Here is a 24,830-nt window from a genome sequence, read left to right as displayed (position 1 = left end):
TTAAATATGTTAATAAAGTAATACAAATAGACAGGAAATACTAAATTTAAAATAAAAAATCATTGATTAAATTTATTTTAATCTGCTTAACAGAGTCCCTGTGTTCGTGGTCTCTTAAAATCTTTAAGGAATTCTGCTGACAAAACATTTATCCCGCGTCAAAATTTAACTCTTCGGTGTTTTGCATGTTCTCTCCGGGAATGCCTCTGAATAAGGACACGTGGTATGATTGCAAATGAGACATGTTGAACAAGTATCCACCAATTGACAAGGATGTAAACAACTGCTAGTCAGCGTACGGCCTTCAACAATGAGCAAAACCCAAATTGTTTAGTGAGCTATAAAACGTCTCGTGATAATCAAAAAGATAAAACGAACTAACTTATTTATGCTAATTACATTAAACAAAAACATGTATAGCAGGCGACGACGTACGACAACCAAAGGCTGCTGGTTCCATCGGGGCTTAAAGTCTTCCAATAGTGGCGCCGACACATTGTACCTTCGGGGACTCATGGTCTTCCAGTAGTGGTACTCATAGTCTACTAGTATTGGCACCGACCCAATACCCTCTGGGACTCATATAAAAATAAGGAGATGTGGTATGATTTCCAATGAGACTTCAAATGAAGTGGATGTAAGCAATTATAGTCAATCGTACAGCATTCAACAATGAGATAAACCAATACCGGCTTTAAACGGCCCTGACATGAAAATTATGAAACAATTCAACTGAGAAAACTAACGGCCTACTTTATATCAAAACAATTTACGAAAAACACATATGACAGACCGGAACCAACGACAACAACTTAACTACAGGCTTGGCAGGGTTAAACATGTTTAAAAGCGCCAACCCTCTCCCTAACCAGCTGGGACAATGGTGAAACGGCACAACACAAGAACAAACTATGCAAAACAATAAAGGAAAAACAAATATGAGAAACAGAAAAAAACCCGACAACCACTTAATTACAGGCTCCTGACCTGGGACAGACACATATAGAATGTGGCGGGGTAAAACATGTCTGTAGGCGCCAACCCTCCCCTAACCTGGGACACTGTTGTAACAGTACAACAAAGGAACAAACTATAAAAATCAGTTGAAAAGTCATAGTCTTCCAGTATTAGTATCGTCTCAGTATCCTCGTGGACTCATTCTCTTTCAGTAGTGGTACCAACCCAGTACCCTCGGTCACTCAAAGTTCTCCAGAAGTAACACCAACCCAGTACCCTCCGGGACTTATAGTCTTTCAGTAGTGGTACCGATTCAGTTCTTTGTAGTCTCGTAGTCTTCCAGTAGGTAGTGGAACAGACCCAGAACACTCGGAGACTCCCAATATCCTTGGGGAGTCATAGTCTTCCAGTTGTCTCGTCCTGAACATGCATAAAATATTTGCCACTGGACGTTAAGCCACCAGCAATCAATCAATATTACAGTTGTGGCTATGATCACGTCAATGAATTGTTTATCAGTTTTTTGTAAGTGTGTAATAATAATCTTTTAATGGTACCAAAGAACGCAAACATGTCCCAGATATGGGCTACGTAACACGAATTAACTGTATGTCCAAATTGTCTAGAAGGAATAGCGGGGTGGGGGTGGGTGTGGGGGGTATTGAGGGCAGTTGTTGAAACATGAAAGTTAATAGATTAAAAATTTGCTGTGTTCTACAGATCCTTTTAAAATATAGCTCATGTACGCACGCTTACAGGGATCTTTCAAAGCTCCGTTTAATTTCCTGCTTATAAGACCTTTCAGGGTCACTTCGTTTTGTCCTACAATGTAATGATATACATTTTCAAAAATTTGAAGGCATACACTTCATTGGGTAATTGAATAATTACCAGGACAGAAAGTAAACGGAGGAATTTCAGATCCTTGTAAGTAAAACGTGGTCACATGATCTGTATTGTAATTAGATGTGTGTTCTACGTCATCATATTTTGATTATATTCGTGTGAAACTTCTTTTTGTGAACAAACAAATGTTAAAGGCCGTACAACCTGTAGTTGTAATCCTCTACGTTATTTGGTCTCTGGTAGAGAGTGTCTCATTGGCAATCATACCTCATCAACTTATTTTTGTATTGCTTGATCGAAAGTTTTGACATTTGCTCCTTTGAAAAAAAGTAGGTCAGGTTACAATGGATGATTCACCAGGTCTGAGAGGATCATGCCCAATATAAATACTCATAAAAAGCCAGAGTTAAGATATTTTATCCAGAAACCAACATTTTTTACATTTGACCTGTTAACTTCAAATATAGTCTTTGTCCCATTCCTATATATCTAACACTTATATTGTAGTATTATCAAATTGTTCGAGACAAGTACATCACAAGAAATCTCCAAGAAACAACAAAGTGCATCTCATATTTCTAAATGTTCAGTCTATTTTGAGCGTATGTGACCTTTACTTTTGAACGATTGATCTGAAAATCAATAGGACCTTTTCCTATTCATATATGTTCAATCCATATAAGTCTTAATCTAGTCCAAAGAAGGCAATTGGAGTTATCATCTTAGATATTTTCCAGACAAAAAATAGAAACAACGTATTTGACTTTTGGCCTATTGGTCCTAATATGAATAGACTTCTCGTTCCCTATATCTTCCATTTATCAAAGTTTCACTCCAATTCACAGGAAACTAAAGATTTCATCCGGAAACAGACAGGGACAGAAAAAGTGACGCAGCTTTATGCTCCTAATATTTGTCTTCGAGCGTATAAATTTATAAGCATCTAATTTTGTTGGTTCCATCTTTGTAATGGAATTTGTAGGACGATAACAGTATACAAGATCCGATAGCTTTCTCATTCCCATCGCGTTAAACGATTCCGCTTGTACTCAAAATAATTTTTCAAAACATTTCTCGAGTGGAGGATTGGCATTAGTCTGTGTCCGAATAGCGTATTGGTCTCAATGAAACAAAACTCCTTTACAATAAATCACAAAAAAACTGGTATGCACTCTGCTTGAAATACTCCTCTGTGACTTTATTACCTTGCTGTTGCTCCGTAATTCTCGTTATCACAGCTTTTGATTTGAGAGCAGAAATTATCAGCGACGTCACAATGTGAGAGAACATCTTGTTAGTGACGTCACAATGTGAGAGGACACCTTATCAGCGACACCACAATGTGAGAGGACACCTTATCAGCGACGTCATAATGAGAGAACATGTTTTGAGAACACCTTATCAGCGACATCACAATGAGAGAACATGTGAGAGAACACCTTATCAGCGACATCACAATGAGAGAACATGTGAGAGAACACCTTATCAGCGTGATCACAATGAGAGAGAACACCTAATCAGCGACACCACAATGTGAGAGGACACCTTATCAGCGACGTCATAATGAGAGAACATGTTTTGAGAACACCTTATCAGCGACATTACAATGAGAGAACATGTGAGAGAACACCTTATCAGCGACATCACAATGAGAGAACATGTGAGAATACACCTTATCAGCGTGATCACAATGAGAGAGAACACCTAATCAGCGAAACCACAATGTGAGAGGACACCTTATCAGCGACGTCATAATGAGAGAACATGTTTTGAGAACACCTTATTAGCGACATCACAATGAGAGAACATGTGAGAGAACACCTTATCAGCGACATCACAATGAGAGAACATGTAAGAGAACACCTTATCAACGTGATCACAATGAGAGAACACCTTATCAGCGACAACTCATTGTGAGAGAACATGTGAGAGGACACCTTATCAGCAATATTACATTGTGAGAGAACACATTATTAGCGACATCACATTGTGAGAGAACATCTTATCAGTGACATCACAATGTGAAAGAACACCTTATCAGTGACATCACAATGTGAAAGAACACCTTATCAGTGACATCACAATGTGGAAGAACATCTTATCAGTGACATCACAATGTGAAAGAACACCTTATCAGCGATGTCACAATGTAAGATGACAACTTATCGTCCTTTCCTACGCCTATATCACTCTGCTCAGTCGCTCCGTAATTCTCGTATCACGGCTTTGAGACGAGAGCAGGCATTATCAGCGACGTCATAATGTCTGTGGAGAAGTTATCAGCGACGTCACAATGTGTGAGGAGAGCGTAAAACTGTCTTAGGGAGGGGGAAAAGACCAGAAATAGAACGATAAACGGATAATCGGGTTTTCTTCGTATAGATATCGTAAAATATCAGCCGCGAGCCACAATGTGAACCTTTTTGGAGAGAGAGCGCAGCGAACTAGCTAAAAAGCTTCACATTGTGTCGAAAATGTGTAGAAAACCCGATAATCTTATACTTATCAGCAACACAATCTAAAACGTTTAGGCTTGTTCTCACACGCTCACTCACAAAAAAACTGGGTGAATATAACATTGTGACTCGTGGCTGATATTTAGGATACCAATGTTCAGAATAACCGATACTTATACTTATTAATCAATAAAACCAATATTTATGAAAACTATTTTGAAATTCTATAGCGAACAACCTCTAGACCATCACATAAGGTGAGAGGGCTTGGCGGACTAATACTTCATTAATCAGTAGTCTGCTATGCATAACGAAAAGGATAGAGTTGTATAAAGTCAAGTTTATACATCATAGATATCCAGTATTCATCAGATCATGGTATATACATCATGGATATCCAGTACTCATCAGATCAAGGTCAATACATCATGGATATCCAGTACTCATCAGATCATGGTATATACATCATGGATATCCAGTACTCATCAGATCATGGTATATACATCATGGATATCAAGTACTCATCAGATCATGGTATATACATCATGGATATCCAGTACTCATCAGATCATGGTATATACATCATGGATATCCAGTACTCATCAGATCATGGTATATACATCATGGATATCGAGTACTCATCAGATCATGGTATATACATCATGGATATCCAGTACTCATCAGATCATGGTATATACATCATGGATATCTAGTACTCATCAGATCATGGTATATACATCATGGATATCGAGTACTCATCAGATCATGGTATATACATCATGGATATCCAGTACTCATCAAATCATGGTCAAAAGTCAGTGCTTCGGTACTGACTTGTTAATAATATACCATTTTAAATTTCTCCGTTGATACATTTAGAAACTATTATTGGGAAACTAAGGTTCCAACTCCCTTGGACAAAGTTGACTTAGATTTTGAAAGTTCCTTTTTGTCATATATCTCTTCAAGTAATCAAGGATTCATATGCATACATCCTTTGGCTTTTAAATTTTTGGATTTGAGCGTTCTTGATGAAGGTAAATCGCTTCGGACGCATCAAATTTATGAGTTTTATTTTTCTCAGATTAACGTTAACTTTACCGTTTTACTTTCCTGATTAGGTGTAAGATGGGCTTTTAAAGAAGCACCATAAATGTACCATATAATTATATTAAGACGACGGGTGTCATTAGTGGAGTGGGAACTGCTGACCCCTCCTGGGTGCACCATCGGTGTGTGGTTGGGTAATTTTTCTCATTTTCTTTTTTCTTCCTGTGAAGTGTTTTATGGACTTGTTTGTATGTTTGTTCGTCTTTTTTGTTAAACTGGAATCCGCTTGTATTACGCTATGAACAAAGTGTAGTAGTCAGCCGAGAACCAGATTACTTTTTTGTCTGTATTTTTTCGATTTATGGTATTCGGTTGTCCCCTTGGTATCTGATCACCCTCACTTTTACCATTAGACGTAGGTATATATGTTTTTTGTCTGTCTGCCTGTTAACAAATGACTTCAAAGTATAGAATAATGGCATTTTTGTTTTTGATACTGACTTTATCAGCAAGAATATCAAGCGAGCCCGCTAGGGCGATCTGATATTCGAGCTGATGAAGTCAGTATCAAAAACTAAAATGTCATTATTCTGTTTATCGGCAATTTGTCATAACTGTATTTTTTTGTTGTTGAGAATATGAAGTAAAATGAAATAGTTAGTAAAACTACTTTTACGCGTACAAAACGTTGGGATAATTGTTCGGTTGTATGAATGAAGTCGCGTGCATTTAATTGATAAAATTGACGAGGATGGACTTGAGCACGCGACGTTGATGCACTGATATATGACGACATTGCCTAATATTTTCGAGTATCAAGTCCTGTCCATGATCTTAAAAATATTAGACAGTAAGATCAAAGGGAAAACTGTACAAATTGCCGATAAACATCAATGTTAACACAAATCCTCCACAGCTAATATTGAATGGTAGGAAACTTGTTAGGTATCGTTGTGCACATGGTATTTTATTATGTGTGAACAGTTAATAGTGCAATTCATTCCCGTTAAACTTTTCAAATTCCATTCATAAATTAAAAAAAAACAGCAGTTTATCAACATTTTAATAATGATACAAAACACAATGCATTATAAATAAATATAACTCAACGATGATTTTCCGTATGATCTTTGATATATATTTGACTCAAACCACGTTCTAAAATAGACTTATCTTAATCAGAACGTTGAATATTGATTTAACAGATTCAAAACATAAAATGAGTCTGAAAATACCGTCTCACTATGATGTAATAGAAATACAAAGCACAGCAGCCGTCATTTTTTTCTGTTTTTGTCATATTTTTTGGGTGCTTAATTTTATGGTTGCATAATGAAATGTATTTTCAATACAATAAATGAATAAATAATATGTATTTTACAAAAATAAACAAACTTTACCATCATGTTATACCTAAAATGATAACGAAAAATGGTCACGGTATGGATGTATTGAAAGGCATCTATAAAAGCCAACACAGTTTACAGGATTAACATTTAGCAAATATATAAATAGATGACTGTCTTCATTTCTGTATTGTTTAAGTTTTAAGCTATTTTCTATATTCTTTATTTATCAATCATAGTACCCCATTATTCTCTATTCTTTATTTTTTATCTCATTTTTCTCTATTTTTCATCCCCCAATTATTCTCTATTCTGTAAACACCATTCAGACCCTCATTAAAACTGGATGACAAATAGACGCATATTTTTTTTTTACATATTCTAATAACACAATTCAAGTTACCACTGAACATAATCTCTTACATTCACTTTATTTGAACTTTGGTGGATAGTTGACTCATTGGCAATCATACCTCATCTCCTTATTTTTATATAATGTAGTGCAGTTTGTTTTCTTTAACTGCAATTCCTGTTTGGGGATGGTTGGAGTTTACAGAATACAGAAATATGGTAATGAATAGATGATGATAATGGATGGCTGTTTAACGCGTCCAGCGGCAAATTAATATGCATATTCAGGACGAGAACATGTTTATGTAATATGAATATCAGGGGCGGATCCAGCCATTTTTAAAAGGATAAAGGGGGGGGGGTCCAACTATATGTCCCCATTCAAATGCATTGATCGTCAAAAAAAAAAAGGAGGGTTCCAAACCCCACCCCCTTCCACCTATAGATCCGCCACTGGAATATTAACCCTGCTTTGTACTAGACCGACGCATTGAGTCGGATTTCTAACGTGCTAGTTCACAAGGTAACTGTCCACAGGAAAACATGTCACCTTACCTGGACACATTATTCTGACTCCGAGCCAACCAGTCTTTGCTTTTACTCCTTAGGAGAAGCAGCAAATACCAATTTTAAAGTCTTTATAATTAGTTTGAACCGGCCGGGGTTCGAACCCGCGACCTCCCGCACTCCAGGCGAACACGCAACCACGAGACCACCGAGGCGGTTGGTAATGAATAGAGAAATATGGAAATGAACAGAGAATATATAGCAAAATATATGAAGAATAGAGAAAAAGTGAGTGCAAGTGTATACAGAATAACTGTGGAAAATAAATGAATCAGATAATATTTCACTTATTTCACAAATGAACAATATACAGAATAAGAAATCATCTAATTACAGAAATTCTGAAAATTTTAATTGTAAAATCATTTTCACGAGAATTTTTCAGAATAAGCGTTATTTTTAATTATAAAAAAAAATGTCTTAAAAACTTAAAGAATACAGAAATTAGAGGGGATGGACAGGGGGTCCTTGATTCCCACTTCCCTCCCCTTTACTCTTAGACTAAAATCGGTCAAAAAAACTTTCCTAGTATATTTCTTTTTTTATTTCCCCCTTTCTTCTCCCGGTTCCCACCCCTGACTCCCGCTTCCAGCCCCTTCATTCCCATATTCCCTTACCTCTATCCACCCCCTCAATTCAAGGATTTGTATACTAGTAGTTAACTATCTATACAAATCCTTGTTCAAATCAAGGACCCACATCCATACACTCTGTTTTTGAAAGGCACTTCAATATGTTTAAAGAATATCAATAAAAATATAAACATAATTTAATTTAAAAAAAAGATATTTGTGTAAAATGATTTAAAACATTTTGTTCAGTTAACATACAATAATGACTGATCGCGCCAGCGCTCTGTTCCACTAAGCGCGACCATATGTTATTTACAGGGGATAAAATTATATATAACAATAATAAAATAATTTTCCTGCAATAAAACATGATTCATTTATTCTTTGGTAAAGAGATCAATAAGAAGGCACATATAATCTTTACACAGGTCGAGACAACTAGAATTTTCAGGTCAAGTATAAATATTTGCGTATTAATTTTCCCAAATTACACATTCTAAGAAATTGCCCAATCAATCCAAGGAACTACAATGCATTGTGTGCTACTACGAGTTTACTATCACTTACGAACACGTCGAATTTGGTAACAAGTTAAATCGTTTTAGAAGAACTGGACACACGCTTCTCTGTGCTCTAGGAATTTTCGTATCATGTTTTCTTATACCTTTCTTAAAACAATGCTCTTGAGAAAAACACATAGTAAAATGGTCTTTTGGTCTCTTAGAGTTGTCTCATTGGCAATCATACCACATCTTCTTATTTTCATAGTAATCCTGCCGAATATAAAGCATGCTCTGGTTGCGCAGAGTTTCCAGCTGCAAAGCCACTCTGATTTAAAGACAGACGCAGAATATCTGCATTGGTTGTGTTGATTTTTTGGCAGGAGCTACTTTAAAAGTTAGTTCATCTAAATTACTATTCGCAATGACTTGTTATATACGTGATCTAGGGACGATTTAGTCCAAGAGCTTGACACATGTGGTTCTGGGTAAAATATGAAAGTAATCAAGTGGCAATAAACCCATAAAGCATTGCAACACACTCTAACGTAAACAATAATGATTATATGTAAACAAACAAATTACATAGGGGGGGGGGGGGGGGGGGCATTATGTGTATCCATAAAATGTAGTGTACCCGACCTGTTAAACAATGTTGCAAACAATTTAACACAAACAAACTATCTATAATCATTAAACAATGCTTCATAAAAAAAACAAACGATTAACCACTCTGTCTCAAACGTTACTTCATATTTTCAAGAACGTTTATTTTTCATTTGAAAAAGTGTACATAAGGTTTTGCTTTAAATGGTCGAATCAAAAATAATCCCTCTTCTGTCATCCTAATTCATGCTACCCACACAGTTTCAGTTTGAATGCAATGTTATGAATATCTTCTAGAACGGCAGAGTTACCCCATAATGCACCATAAATGAATTATCCGATTGAGTGTCTCCATATATCTGTCGTCATTTAGTGTGTATTCGTTATTTCTTTACACTTGAGTAGTATCTTCTTCACTAAGTTGGTGTCATGACCTTTTTAATCCCTAAAATAAAAAATACATATACTTTTTTACATTTTAAATTACGAAATTTTCGCAAGTTTACGTATAGTAGTTATGAGTTGCATATATATGAAGCCTATGTCACACTTGAAAATTCCACTGCAAATAAAAAAAGGAAAGTATGCCGAACAGTCTGTAGTTATATGAAAAGTGATTAAACGTTACCAGATATCAAGCAGTGATGACACGTTTCTTGTTTGATTTCATGTAGTGACGACACGTTACCAGGTACATGTATCAAGCAGTTATGACACATTTCTTGACTTCATGTACTAATGACACGTTTCTTGATTTCATGTAGTGACGACACGTTACCAGGTACATGTATCAAACAGCGATGATACGTTACCAAATATCAAGGAGTGATGATATGTTACCAAATATCAAGGAGTGATGACACGTACCAAATATCATGCAAAGATGACATATGTACGATACACAATATCAAGAAGTAGTTACACGTTAACAGATATCACGACAAGTAAACAGATATCGTATTGTGATGACACATTAACAGATATCACAAGTTAACAAATATCGTATTGTGATGACACGTTTACAGATATCATAAGTTAACAGATATCGTATTGTGATGACACGTTAACAGATATCACAAGTTAACAGAGATCGTATTGTGATGACACGTTAACATATATCACAAGTTAACATATATCGTATTGTGATGAAACGTTAACAGATATCACAAGTAAACAGATATCGTATTGTAATGACACGTTAACATATATCACAAGTTTAAAGATATCAAATAGTGATGACACGTTACCAGATACTCAAATGTGTAAACACGTTACCGTTTCCCTGCATCTAGTCTCATTTTTGCTTTTGGCCTATGTAAAAAAAAAAAGTTCTCTATCAAGTTTTACTGTTGGTGATATTTGTATGTTTCATCTAAATTCAAAATATGGATACGGTCATTTTATACCGATATATTTTTCTTATGAGACTTTTTTACAACTTTTTTTTCAATGAAAAGCAAGAATACAAATAAAATATTTCTACATACCGCCATAACTTCTTTTTCATCTATGTCAACAACGACTCGTGTATAGAGATGGTTAAAGTCTATCTTTAATACTTTATATTTTAGGCTATTAATGCCATCTGTTTTAAAATATTTTTTACTTTCTTTCAGCATTTTAAACCTGTAATGAATAATGATAAATGCTATAATCATGCAGGTTTTTCCGAGTTCAAAAATACTGTTTAAACCTTCATCAGAAGTAATATTAATCTTAATGAATGGTGATAGTGCTTAATGAATGGTGATAGTGCTTAATGAATGGTGATAGTGCTAAATTAATGGTGATAGTGCTTAATGAATGGTGATAGTGCTTGAGCTTAATGTTGAATCAAAACACAAGAGCAATTGTCTTTTTAGCTTCTGGAGGAATTTTTAACCTCGAAAGTTTTGACCTTACCACCTAGATTTGGGGCAGCCATTGCACCCATCATTCTGCCACGTTCCCACAAGCAGTTGAAAAAATACCTCCATGTATATACCTTAATAGAGTTGCCCACTACATTGTACTACATGGGTCTTAACTTAAAGGTAGAACTACTGTAAACCAACTAATTTTCGCAACTTTCGCGAGTAGAAAAATATCGCAAATATAAATAGTCGCGAATATGTAAAACTTGGATTTTTCCTTATTTATCTGACTGCAACAAGTAAATTTCAGAATCGCGAAATTAAACCGCCGCGAAATGGGCTAGAAAGGGATAAACGCGAAATAAAGTATCCGCGAAAATAAGTTGGTTTACAGTATTTCCCTTTACTTTGAAGATTTATTATAATCCAATTCCACTACCAGAAAATGTATGTAATATTTGCCACTGGATGTTAAATCAATCCGTTGACTATTTCACGTATACTAAAAAAGTACATTAAAAATATCTAGCTTACATGTTAAAATGGCAAGCTGTACTTGTTTATATTAGTAAAGGAACATTTGAATATATTTGTTGATTTCAGGCTATAGAAATTGTATAGCAAAATATTAATATGGTACCTTAGAAATACAAATAATATGCTGCAAGTATCAATGAAGTTGTCAGATAGAAACTTCTATTAACATTGAATTACAAATAGAGGAAATTCATGAAATCGAGGCTTCTGCAATTTAACTGAAATGAATGATATGTCTTGAAATTTTTTTAAAATGAATTTGATTTCAGTCATTCGTCATTACCTTCCAGGATTAGCTTTATTTCCTGTTTCAGTTCCATGTTTAATCATTTTATAACGAGCTATTTCCATAGCATATCGGATCACTTTATATCCAGCGTTGTGAATTCTAAAAAGAAAAAAAATCATAAAATGAAAAGAATATGAAAAATTGAGTTGTCTCTCTTTTCTTGTTCAATCGATCAATGGAGGAAAATTTCTTTTCAGAGATGTCTGATCTCTTTTTTTGACGTGTGACCTTGAGTATTGGCAACCAAGAAAGGCCGTTCTTGTTTATTTTGATCACAAATACTAGGAAAGTCAGTTAAAATACAGCAGGATAAAAATGTGTTCACTTCCAGCGAAGTAGATAGATCTCGGAAGGTCAGGGGGTTCTTCATTTCTGTATACTCTTCAATTGCTTAAGCTTTTTTTCTCTGTTGTTTATTCATTGTCCATTATTCTTTATTCTTTATTTTTTAGCTCAGTTTTCTCCATTCCTTACTATCGGGATATATTTCTCTATTCCTTATTTTGGCCAATTTTTCTCTACTCTTACATTTTCGGCCCATTCTTGGACTATTTTACTAACAATATTCTCTATTGTTTTCCCATTATTCGCTATTCTGGAAAAAAAACCCTCCCCCATTTAGACCCTTATAGTACTATTCCAATCCAAAATGGATGCCGTATGGATGTGAATATAATTTCTTTCTTACAAAATACTCCTTACCTATTCCACATATCATCGTCTTCACCTCCCCAGCCAAAATATCTGTTCGGAAATCCGTTGACTTTTTGGAACTGTTCCTTTGTTAAAGATGATACGCCTCCAAATATTGCTGTGTAAGGCAATCTAAAAAATATTTCACATTTCTAATCTCATACTATAACTGTGTATGCTTCGATAAGCGAAGAACTCACAAGAGTTCCGAAGCAAAATTGTAACATGAAACATCAAAAATGAGGAAAAATATAAACCTAACTGGACAAAGGCCAGTACAAGGTCACCGAGAAAGACATGCACATATAAAAAAAGACAACATTAACAATTAAAGCTTGGGCAATAATTACTTTAATTAAAACACGCTTTTGACAAACTTGAGTCATTAACAGACAGTAATACGTTAAAAAAACAATTGATAGTTTTCACAAACCAAGTTTTACCCTGTGTTTAAACTTGTACCAGTGGTTTAGACTGGTCCTTTGATATCAATCTGGAAAACTGTCATAAATAAGCGAATGTAAAACTGAATCTTTAATACGTAGAACTATTTGTTAACTAGAATTGTTTTAACTGAGTTAACCCTGTTCGAAAATCCCTTTAATGAACCTTTAGAAAGACAAGGCTAACAAAGAATTTTCACATGCATCAACTTCATCTCGCTTTGCTCTCTATAAAAAAAGAGATCCGTGAGCCATACAAGATATACAAGCACCAGTTCACAAAATTTAGTTTTAGAGTCGTAGACGGTTTGTGAAAGCGGGAGACATAAAATAAAATTATTTTATAAATCTCACTGTAATGTATCTAAAATCTCACTGTGATGTGTCTAAAATGTGTAAAATCTCACTGCAATGTGTCTAAAATCTCACTGTCATGTGTCTAAAATCTCACTGTAATGTGTCTAAAATATAACTGTCAAAATGTTTCCAAGAAGACTTCCCAATATAAGACCTTATAATTCTTACCGGTATTTGAATTTATCTATTGCAACTGACATATGTCTTGGTTGTTTTGGACAGTTGTAAATATTTTTGTCGTTTTCTGGAATCAAGTCCACATCATGGAAGACAAAACACTGATAGTCATGTATCTTCATTGCTTCTGCATACCCAATGTTCATCAGCATGGCACGATTAAATTTTGAACTTCCATTCTGAAACGTTAGACATGTACGATATGATTATGGGTTCACAATTTAAAAGCTATCGATTTGCTGCGCGATTCAAATTATGAGAGTCTGGATGGGGGTTTACAGAATAGAGAATAATGGGCGAAGTATATAAAGAATAGATAAAAATGGACCCCAAAAAATAAAGAATAGAGAAAAATGGGGTGCTAAAATATAAAGAATAGATAAAAATGGACCCAAAAAAATAATCTATTCTCTGTTCTGTAAACCCCATCAATTCCCTCATATATCAAATATATCACAACTCCAACTTGGTTATCAGCTGATTGACTTTTTACTTTACCCGACTACGAAAATAACTGATTTAAAACATTATGACTCTAAATGTCTTTTCAAATGTTTTAAATTAATCTAAAATGTAAAAAAGGCTGTCGGTGTCTTTATCAATCAACAAAGGTCTAGACGAGTTGGCCAATATAATACTTAAATGTATCCATGGAATAAACAAATATATGAAACAATTTGTGTGACCTCAATGTTATATAATGTTGTCGTAGTAAAGATATGAATTAAATTTGTCTATGCATCAACTTATGAAGTTCCTCATGCCTTGTACAGAAATATACCCAGTTTAGCCTTTTAACAAGCAAAATGCTCGAAACCGGAGGCTAAAAAAGAGGGAGGTCCAACTTCTCGTGAATTTATTTCACAATGTGACAATTTAAAAAAAGTTATTCCAATCCAGGGGCGGATTCAGCCATTTAAAAAAAAGGGGGCGGTCCCAACCCCGGAGAAAAGGGGGGGGGGGGGGGGGGGGGGGGGTTCCAACCATATGTCCCGATTCAAATGCATTGATCGGCCAAAAAAAAAGTGGGGGTTCCAAATTATGAATAAGGACAATAAATGAAAAAGAAGGACAGTCTTTCATGATTTACTTAATCCGGAACGCTAAAATAAAAAAAAATTGGCGTCACTGTATCAAAACGGTCTACAACGGCCACGCATAGCTATTAATTACAAGATCAGTATCAAAACGGTCTACAACGGCCACGCATAGCTATGAATTACAAGATCAGTATCAAAACGGTCTACAACAGCCACGCATAGCTATGAATTACAAGATCAGTATCAAAACGGTCTACAACAGCCACGTATAGCTATGAATTACAAGTTTAGTATCAAAACGGTCTACAACGGCCACGCATAGCTATGAATTATAAGATCAGTATCAAAACGGTCTACAACGGCCACGCATAGCTATGAATTATAAGATCAGTATCAAAACGGTCTACAACGGCCACGCACAGCTATGAATTACAAGATCAGTATCAAAACGGTCTACAACGGACACGCATAGCTATGAATTACAAGATCAGTATCAAAACGGTCTTCAACGGCCACGCATAGCTATGAATTACAAGATCAGTATCAAAACGGTCTACAACGGCCACGCATAGCTATGAATTACAAGATCAGTATCAAAACGGTCTACAACGGCCACGCATAGCTATGAATTACAAGCCACGTATGGCTATGAATTACAAGATCAGTATCAAAACGGTCTACAACGGCCACGCATAGCTATGAATTACAAGATCAGTATCAAATCGGTCTACAACGGCCACGCATAGCTATGAATTACAAGATCAGTATCAAAACGGTCTACAACGGCCACGCATAGCTATGAATTACAAGATCAGTTTATATATGTATATGTACAGTTTTTGTAAGTCTCTTAATTAGAATATTAAATTTCAAAATTCCAACGACTTATAATTTAGATTTGACCCCTTGGGTGAAACAAATACATTGGACCTTGGTCATACCACTTACACTCGATGATAATATTAGTAAAAATTTAATAAGCATGATTAATCACCCTCCAGGTTAACAAGACAACAATAATTATTAATGTATAAATACGTCATAATGTCCATCCATAACTCACACCATTATTTAGACATTTATGTAAATAAAAGTAGATTAGGTGCAAATGTTGATACATAATATTATAGCAACCCACCAATAAACGGTTGTTAAATTGAACACCTGGTGTTTCTCGAGGTATTTCACATGTACAAACTAGTCACATAACATATGCCTTCACAATTCTATTCAATATTCAAAACCTGTTTTTGTGGTGTTCATGTTGCTCAGTCTTTATTTTTTTATGTAATTTTTTGTATGTATGTTGACGGGGTATAGAAGGAATTCCTTGTGGCTGTGTGGGATGTATAAATACAAAAATGTACGTAGTCATAGCTAGATACACTAAGGTATTTTGTAGTACGTTAATTACCATACTCCCTCCTTCAACCATCTAAATGGATAAAGTTTTGGTCAAGACTGCATTTAATATAAATATCTGGATGCAATTTTGGATTAAGATTATGAACATAGACTCGTAGTTTTTTTTTTAAATATGAAGAAAATGAAATGTATAGCATTGCCGATTTGATACTATGTGCAACTATTGTCAACACGTGTATCGTTTCCTTTTGTATTTCTAAATGCATGGAAATGGACGCCAACAAAGGGCAAACCATTGAAAATATTTCAATTTAACAATTTATTCACACGAAATGAGCCAGTCTATAAATTATCTGTCCCATTAGACACACGGGATAATAACACGTACAATTATGGTAACACATGTTACCATGACAATAAAAATGTCTTAATCGCTATAAGTTGCTATTCATACTATTTTTACTATTTTTGTATTATCGAAACTATTTACTGAAGTGAATAAGGAAATGCATATTTTATTTCATAAGTCGATTGTCATGGGCGGATCCAGAATAAATACGGGTTTTGGACGACTTTATGCTTAAAAAATTTAATGATATATTGTCCGATCAAAGCGGGGGCGTTGAAAGAGGGGGCACACGCCTTCTACTTCCCCTCTTGAATCCGCCACTGATTCTACTTCCTCTCTTGAATCCGCCACTGATTTTTAGTTTTGCTGTCTTGTTTGGTCAGTCGTAAACATCTATTTTGTTTCGTTTACGCTGTATAGAAGATGTTTTTATTTCAATTAGATGGGCTCACAAGGAGCATAATACAATATAAGACATTAATAAGACGATAACAAAAAGAAACAACAATAGTCTAGTATACAAAGAAAAGAAATAGCGAACCACACACATATATAAATATATATACGTTCAACAGTGTTTCCCTCCTTCTCAGGTACACCCCAACATGAAAAAGTTCCTAAGATAAATTGGCAATGTATTGGATATTTAACTTAACTACAAAAGCCACCAAGGAACGGTGCTGCATGGCAAGGTGGGAGATAGACGCACATTGTATACATGCATGTAAATAGATAACTATATATACTAGTATATATATTACTGTTTGACAAGTGTTTATATTTAGCTAATGTTTGTCATAAACCTTTTTGATTTAATTGTCTTTTAAGAATTAAACAAATGGAACCAATAAGTATTAATGAACACTAATTTTAAAAACATATTTGTTTAAGTCAAGCATTTGACAATTAGGGGACGCCTATTTGATATTCTGGGGGAGTCAGGAGGATTTTTTTGCGGATTGACTATTTATTTTCATCTGTTACTACGCATGGGGGATCTCCGGTGTTTACGTCACTTTTACTTTAGTTGTGCTGTAGATGATGAATTTCATTTGCTCTTCAAATGCGAAAAGAAGTCAATGTGTAAGAAACAATAACTTGAATGAACTATATAAGGTTATCAAAATAGTGATTTCATGAGTTTTGCTTGAAAAGTAAAAGTTTCAATTCATAATCCAACAAATGTTCAACGTGCATGTAATATGTCTTCAAAGGTCAACCAAACTGAGGACAAAGGATTCTTGATTATCCGATTGTTGTAAATGTTGTATGGAAGTTTTTGATGTTTTATATATGATTTTTTTTAACAATGAAGATATTGTTTTGTATTTTGTCACCGACGGTCTCGTGTTATGACAATCCATATATTACTATTTTTATTATTGGTTCTGTCTGAACAAACAGGAAGACTACAAAATTATTTACCAAATCAGCTCCTGTTCCATTAACTCGAATTATTCAGCGCCCTCTATCAACTACCGTTTCTCGAAGACGGATTGATCGTAGAGAACTGGATTATTCGGGTTGATAAATTGCATGCTGTCATGTCACACGTGTTGAAAGGAGGTTGGAAAGGTTGTTACGACAAATGGGGCATATCCGTGGTCATCCGTGACACAAATGTTCCATAAAGGTGAACTAAATTACGATAGGGTCCGCAAAACTTTCGAAATGAAAAACGAAAAGTCAGTCTTTTATAGTAGGATTTGAAATTAGGATTATTATTTTTTTTCACATAAACAATTCTCTCAGGCTATCGAACAATAAAATAACCATTCATATTGTCATATTATTAAAGGAAGAAATTATATCGTATACATTTTTTTTTTATTTAGTACACAATATTTATGTGCAATTTGTGAGACATACTATTAATTCCATTCATGTCTTGGACAGGTTAATTATCAACAGTTCTTACCAGATTACCAGGACAGTAATCCTCTTGTTCACTCCCGAAACCCCACCCCAACGATCTTCCCCTTATCAAGCGACAATTCACAATGCATATTAAATAACTTTCACAAATCTTATTGAAACATGTTGACTTTAGTAAAGAGTCCAATCATAAAACGCCACAAGTTCGGTCCCGTCCTTGCTAAAAAATTGATTAAAAAAAGAATGAAATGTCATAAGCTGCATAGACAAATTTTGCAATAAATCACATGAGGAGTGACAACTGCAGTCCATAGTCCATACACTACTTACCCTTCCGTCTCACCAAAGTTCACCATAATAATTGCATTGGCGGATCCAAGGGGGAGGGGTCCCCCTGTTTTCGATTTTTGATTGATTTATTAGATTGCATACCTGTTCTACGACATATATTCCATAATCTAACTCTTGTCTATAAAGTATTGGATGGATATTGTATAAAAATGTCCGTAGTTGACTATCCCTATTTCTGTATGGAATGATGATGGCAACACGATGACGTGGGTAACAGTAGGACGGCTTTCCCCTTCCTCCATCTTGAACCCAGGGATACAGTCTATCTAGGTCAGAGTATGTTGGGGAGTCGGAATAAGTTGCTAAAGCGCCAACTGAAAATAGAAAAAAGCGCATAAGTAATTTATGTATATTTTGGCCAGTATTTCTCGAAAACAAAGTCAAAACATTTAAACAGTAGTTAAAGGACGCTATAGACAGTATGTTAACCGTTATATGCCGTTTTGGATATTTGCGTTCGAAAGGCAACTATTTATACTTGATAAAGTAAATACGTTCTAAAATAACAAAGTGTTCGCGAGTTAAAGTGGACCATACATATAAATTTACTTGTTTAAAGATTTTGTTACATTTGATTGCAGACAGCTTCGGTATGAATGGAAACACCCATTCTGATCTCCCGGGCAGTGTAGCATAAATAAGGATTGGGTATCCTTTATTTCTGTTTTTTTTTTATTTTTTAGTTCACTTTTTCCTCTTCTTTCTATTCTAGCACCCTCATTATTCCCTAATCTTTATATTTTTCGCCCTTTATTCTCTCTTCAGTTAACCCCAATCCAGAACCTCATAAATTCAACTGACGTTTCAAATTCAATATTGAGACGTCAAACCCATGTACCTAATATTCTAATTGAAATTAGAACATTGCTTTGATCTGCTTTGTTTACAAAGCGAAAAAAAAAAAACGAAAGGGGTTCCGCGGAACCCTGTATCACGCCTGCGATAGCTGCTGTCAGTAATATTGTGCTAAGCAATAGTTTTTCGGAGACTTAAAGCTTTTATAACTTATGACATTTACATAAAAAAAACATGACATGTACATAAACACACTCATTAAACAAATTCAAGGACTATAAAAAAAAGTCGGTTATTAAAAATCGTGCAATAAAACTTAATTGCTCAGTATGAATGTTATTTATGAGGGTCTAGATGATTTTTTCTTATTGAAGTTTTAGAAAAAAAAACATTGATTAAAATATACCAATCTTGTCCTGTATATTATAGAAACATTAGTGAATGTTTTTAATCGACAAACCACAAAAGATGAATGGTCAGTGACTTACAAATAAACTCATCATAGATATCAGGCTTAGTATGTTGTACGCAAGACGCGCATTGCCTCATAAAAGGACTCATCAGTGACGCTCGAATAAAAAAAATATGAGAAGGCCAAATTAAGTATGAATTAAAGAGAATTGAGAATACAAAGAGCATGCATCATCATCACACAACTTTCAAAGACTTAAACGCCAAATTATTAGATAAAAACCTCGGAGGACTCACTGCCTTAGGCATACATATTAACATATTCCGGTTTGTAAAGTCCGACGTTCATTCCCTAATTTACATTGTTTGATGTTAACATGTAAACTTTTTTCCGAGAAAACAGGATACTGAGGTTAAAATTCTCTAGCAGTAGGTCTAAAAATAAATTTTGGTTTTTACAATATTTTATGTGAATTAATGATAAATAATATACTTGTATATATCACTATGATATACCTTAACAACGGACAGTCTTGATAAGTCCCTATACAGATACTAATAGACGAAAGCGCTTAAACACTAACTCGCTTCCTATTGTTTTCCCCCCTCATAAGCGTTAAAATATGATTCTGCGCATGTGAAGAATTTTTTTTTACTTTTACATAAATAAAATGTTGAATGCATTTCAATTATATTGTCACATAATAAATTATAAAGAAAAGTTTAACGATTTTCTTGACTGAGTCTCAACGGGTATTATTTTGCAGTTTGTGTTACTTGTTTGTTTCTTTTAAGAAAAAATATCATCTTTTATTTGAAGTTTAATTAGTTTCTCAATTTGCTAGAACCAAATTATACGTGTCAATTTCTGTTTTCATGATCCTGTATGTTTATTTACGAACGAAATAAAAAGTGGGGAATATGCCAATAAGACAGCAACTCAAAGACTTTTAAACAAGAGTGCACACGCTGAAATGTCTGGCCTGCTTTACTGACCATTAATTTTATGTTGAAAGTCATAAATTATGTCAGACAGACATGTATACAATCATTCCATACACCAAATATAGTTGACTTATTGCATGTGGTAATTGAAAAACAGACCAAAACACAAAAACTAAACATTGACCAATGAACCATGAAAATGAGGTCAAGGTCAGATGATTATACCTGCCAAACAGACATGTACCCCTTACAACCATTCCATACACCAAATATGGATGACCTACTGCTTATAGTATTTGGAAAAAAAAACCCAGACCAAAACACAAAAAATTAACATTCATTTGACCAATGAACCATCAAAATGAGGTCAATGTCAGATGATACCTGCAAGACAGACATGTACCCCTTACAACCATTCCATACACCAAATATAGTTGACCTATTGCTTATAGTGTTTGAAAAAAAAACCCAGATCAAAACAAAAAGACTTAACATTGACAAATGAACCATGAAAATGAGGTCAAGGTCATATGACACCTGCCAGACTGACATGTACTCGACTGACATGTACTCCTTACAATTATTCTATGCACCACATATACTTTACCTACTGCTTATAGTATCTGAGAAACGGACCTAATTACGTAACCTTAACCTTGATCACTGATCCATGAAATAAGGTCGAGGCCAGGTGAACCCTGTTTGACGGACATGTAGACGTTGCAAGGAACCCATATATAGTTATCCTATTACTCATATTAAGTGAGAAATTCACATGACAAAAAAAAACTAATATTTTTTTTCACGCAGTCGCTGAACCTTGAAAATGAGGTCAAGGGCAATGGACATATGACAGACAGAAACTTCGTAACATAAGGCATCTGCATACAAGGTTACGGGAGCACTTTATTAGTTTATCGTGCCTTTTTTTTTTGGCCAAGTTGCTCATCCTGCCTTTTTTTTTGCTCAAAACTCCTGTCCTGCCTTTTTTTCAAATTTCATCCTCCACCCCCCCCCCCCCTCCCCCCAATAAAAATCAAATGGTCGCTCCCTTACACGACAGAAGGAATTTAAAAGAAATATGTTAAAACAACGTAAAGTGAAAAACCATTAAACAATGTAAACAGAAAAAGCTGAACATTTGTGATGATGAAAGACTTCTAGTCCAGATTTAACTGGATAAGTTTCCAGATTTAACTGGACAAGTTTCCAGATTTAACTGGATAAGTTTCCAGATTTAACTGGACAAGTTTCCAGATTTAACTGGACAAGTTTCCAGATTTAACTGGACAAGTTTCCAGATTTAACTAGATAAGTTTCCAGATTTAACTGGATAAGTTTCCAGATTTAACTGGATAAGTTTCCAGATTTCACCAGTTGTATTTTAGGTTTCATGTTTTTTTGTTTTAACATAACTTTGCATACTAAATGACTCCTATTTGTTTCGTATTGCATTAATAATTTGTCATGAGCATGTATCTTGTGTGTAATAAATGACAAAAAACATTTGATCTTTATAAAGTTAGTTCTTTTAAGGTTAAGGTATATGTTTTGACAAACACTATATTTCAAACAGGCAATTGTTTTAGAAAAATCGCTGGTGTTATTTTTTTTTTAATTGACTGAATGCTAACAAAATGTAATAATGAATTTTTGTGGTCTCAGATTATATATCCTAACTAAAATTCAATCGAAAATAATCAATCCCAAAACACCACATTTTATACGGTTTCTCAAATTCATTAAATTGATATGCACGCCCAGTAGTGTAATTGATGAAAGGGACCCCATCAATCAATATTTGAGCACTACAAAGGATTATTACAAAGTCAACTTAAATCATGTAAATATCAATTAATATCGATTTTACTGTGCATTAATTTTGTAGTTACAGATTAACCATAGTATTGCACAGCTGCAGATGACATAGTATAACGTGGCATTTCGTTTTTTTATTAACAAAAAATCATAATAAAGTTTGATGTAATGAAAAAAAATATTGTTTCGTGAAACTTTTGTTTTATCTTAGCAGGTGCATACATTCCAACCTTGGTTTTCATCTCTCGGGAGGCTTTGGGGTGGTTCGTACCTCAAATACTTAAAGAAAGTAAAGAAATGTAGCAGAGGTTACCCACGGTTTGCCTATCATGGATTGTATTACTCGGGGATCCTCGGGTGACTCGTTCCTCAAACACCTAAGATAGTAAAATAAGCGTAGCAGAGTTATCCGCGGTTATCCTATTTATACGGAGTTTATCACTCGGGGCTCCTTGCACGACTTGGTCCTCAATCACTTAGATCATTGTAAGAAGCGTAGCGGATTTACACGCGGTTTGCCTATTATGCGCTTTTTTTTTTCACCCGGAGCGTTCACACTAAGATGTTAAAAGAAGCAAAGCAAGGTAATCCGCGGTTAGCCTATTGTGGATATACTCTGAGCAAACGAAATTTGAGCCCCTTACCAGTTTATCAGATTGGTTTTCCCCAAGTCGCTGGAAAAAAGTCCAAAATTAAAGTTTTCTGAGCTACATTATTTTGCACTTCTAAATTATGTGATCCAATTTGGGCCAAATATATTTAAAAGTTGAAAATGATAGAACCTGTGGAGAGTACAGAATTTGAGGATTTTTTTTCAGAGTTCATGACGGAACATAAATTCTGTAAGTCATTCATTTGAATGTAAATATTTATCAAACAACGTTAGATTTATTTGAATGTCTCTTGAAAGATAATATATTATGTGTTCGGTTTTCTGAAGACAATTAAAAAATAATTTAAGATTCTAGATAACCGAAGTACACTTTTTATAAAATTTATCTCCGGGTGCAGATTTTCTCGCTGTGTTGAAGACCTATTGGTGGCCTTGTGCTGTTTTCTGCTCTTTGGTCGGGTGTCCCGTTTCCATTCTCAATTTTTTGTTCTAGGTCAAACCGGGAAAAAACAACTCGAGAAGTCCAACATATTCTTTTTAAGGGACTAGGTATGATAAGGACAATGTCTTGTTGTGATTTGTAAATACAAGAAGATTAATTAACCAATATATTGTGTCATAAAAATATGTAATAATATCAAGCATTACATTGATTTTGTCTTCTAAAACAAATTGGTTATTAGATTAAGTATTTACATTTCCTGTTGTGACAAATTGTTGTAAAACAATACTTATCTGTTAAGTTAAGAATATAAATCTGTTAGTTTGGATTTATTTTTCGTTACAACACAGTCTTTCAATTTATAAATACAAATAAATTTAAAGCCCCCCCCCCCCCCACCCCACCCCCCTCAAGTTTTAATCTGCAGACTTTAAAAAATAAGTGGAAATGGACCCTACCTCTTTCTATGTAAAGTCATTGAGATTATTCATTTTAAGAGTTGATTGTTATAAATGATCACCCTCTAACACTTATACTATTTATACTTGTATCATCTCATATTCCTCACGATAAATACTTGTACATTTGATATGAGTTCAATGTTACAATTTAGTTTACAGTTTACAGTCTTAATAGACACTTTTATGCAGTTTGTTAACACTCTTCTTCCCTTCTCGTCTTCCTATCACCGGATAAGGAGGTGGTCCGTAATTTCTGTATTCTTTAAATTTCAAGGGCATTTTTCTTTTCTTTAAAAGTAACGTTTCTTCTCTAAAATTCTCATGAAAATAATTTTCCTATTATTTTTTTTCTGCAATAAGATGGTTTATTTATCCTGTAGATTGTCCAGTTCTGTATTATATGACCTGTTTTCCCCAACAGCTATTCATTTATACCAGTGCCCCTCATTATTGCCACGCCTTCACTTATCGCCACTATGAAATTACCATAGACCCCTTTGCCAAATTGTTAAAATTGAGAATGGAAATGGGGAATGTGTCAAAGAGACAACAACCCGACCAAAGAGCAGAAAACTGCCAGAGGCCACCAATGGGTCTTGAACACAGCGAGAAAATCCGGCGCCCGGAGGCGGGCTTCAGCTGGCCCCTAAACAAAAATATGTACTAGTTCAATGAAAATAGACGTCACACTAAACTCCAAAACATATAAATGAACTAAAATTAAAAAACATACAAGACTAACAAATGCCAGAGGCTCCTATATAT

The 24,830-nt window shown here is 34.7% G+C and overlaps 1 protein-coding gene across 3 annotated transcripts in view; it reads right to left on the bottom strand.

Annotated features, from left to right (window-relative positions):
- Positions 1–9,260: 9,260 nt before the first annotated feature.
- The window catches only part of LOC127726618 (beta-1,4-N-acetylgalactosaminyltransferase bre-4-like), a 40,197-nt gene continuing 24,627 nt past the window's right edge, over positions 9,261–24,830 (bottom strand). For all 3 annotated transcript variants that reach the window (XM_052234038.1, XM_052234036.1, XM_052234035.1), the window contains exons 3-8: positions 18,662–18,894; positions 13,592–13,779; positions 12,633–12,755; positions 11,925–12,029; positions 10,739–10,877; positions 9,261–9,696 (exon numbers count right to left, since the gene is read on the bottom strand). In XM_052234038.1, the coding sequence (XP_052089998.1) occupies positions 9,679–9,696; positions 10,739–10,877; positions 11,925–12,029; positions 12,633–12,755; positions 13,592–13,779; positions 18,662–18,894 (806 nt within the window). In that variant the 3' untranslated portion in view covers positions 9,261–9,678. The remainder of the gene's footprint in view (positions 9,697–10,738; positions 10,878–11,924; positions 12,030–12,632; positions 12,756–13,591; positions 13,780–18,661; positions 18,895–24,830) is intronic.

This window comes from Mytilus californianus, unplaced genomic scaffold (genome assembly GCF_021869535.1).
Source record: "Mytilus californianus isolate M0D057914Y unplaced genomic scaffold, xbMytCali1.0.p SCAF_18, whole genome shotgun sequence".
NCBI classification, from domain to species: Eukaryota; Metazoa; Mollusca; class Bivalvia; order Mytilida; family Mytilidae; genus Mytilus; species Mytilus californianus.
Note: the sequence above shows the minus strand (reverse complement) of the source record. Positions and strands in the feature narration are given on the sequence as shown.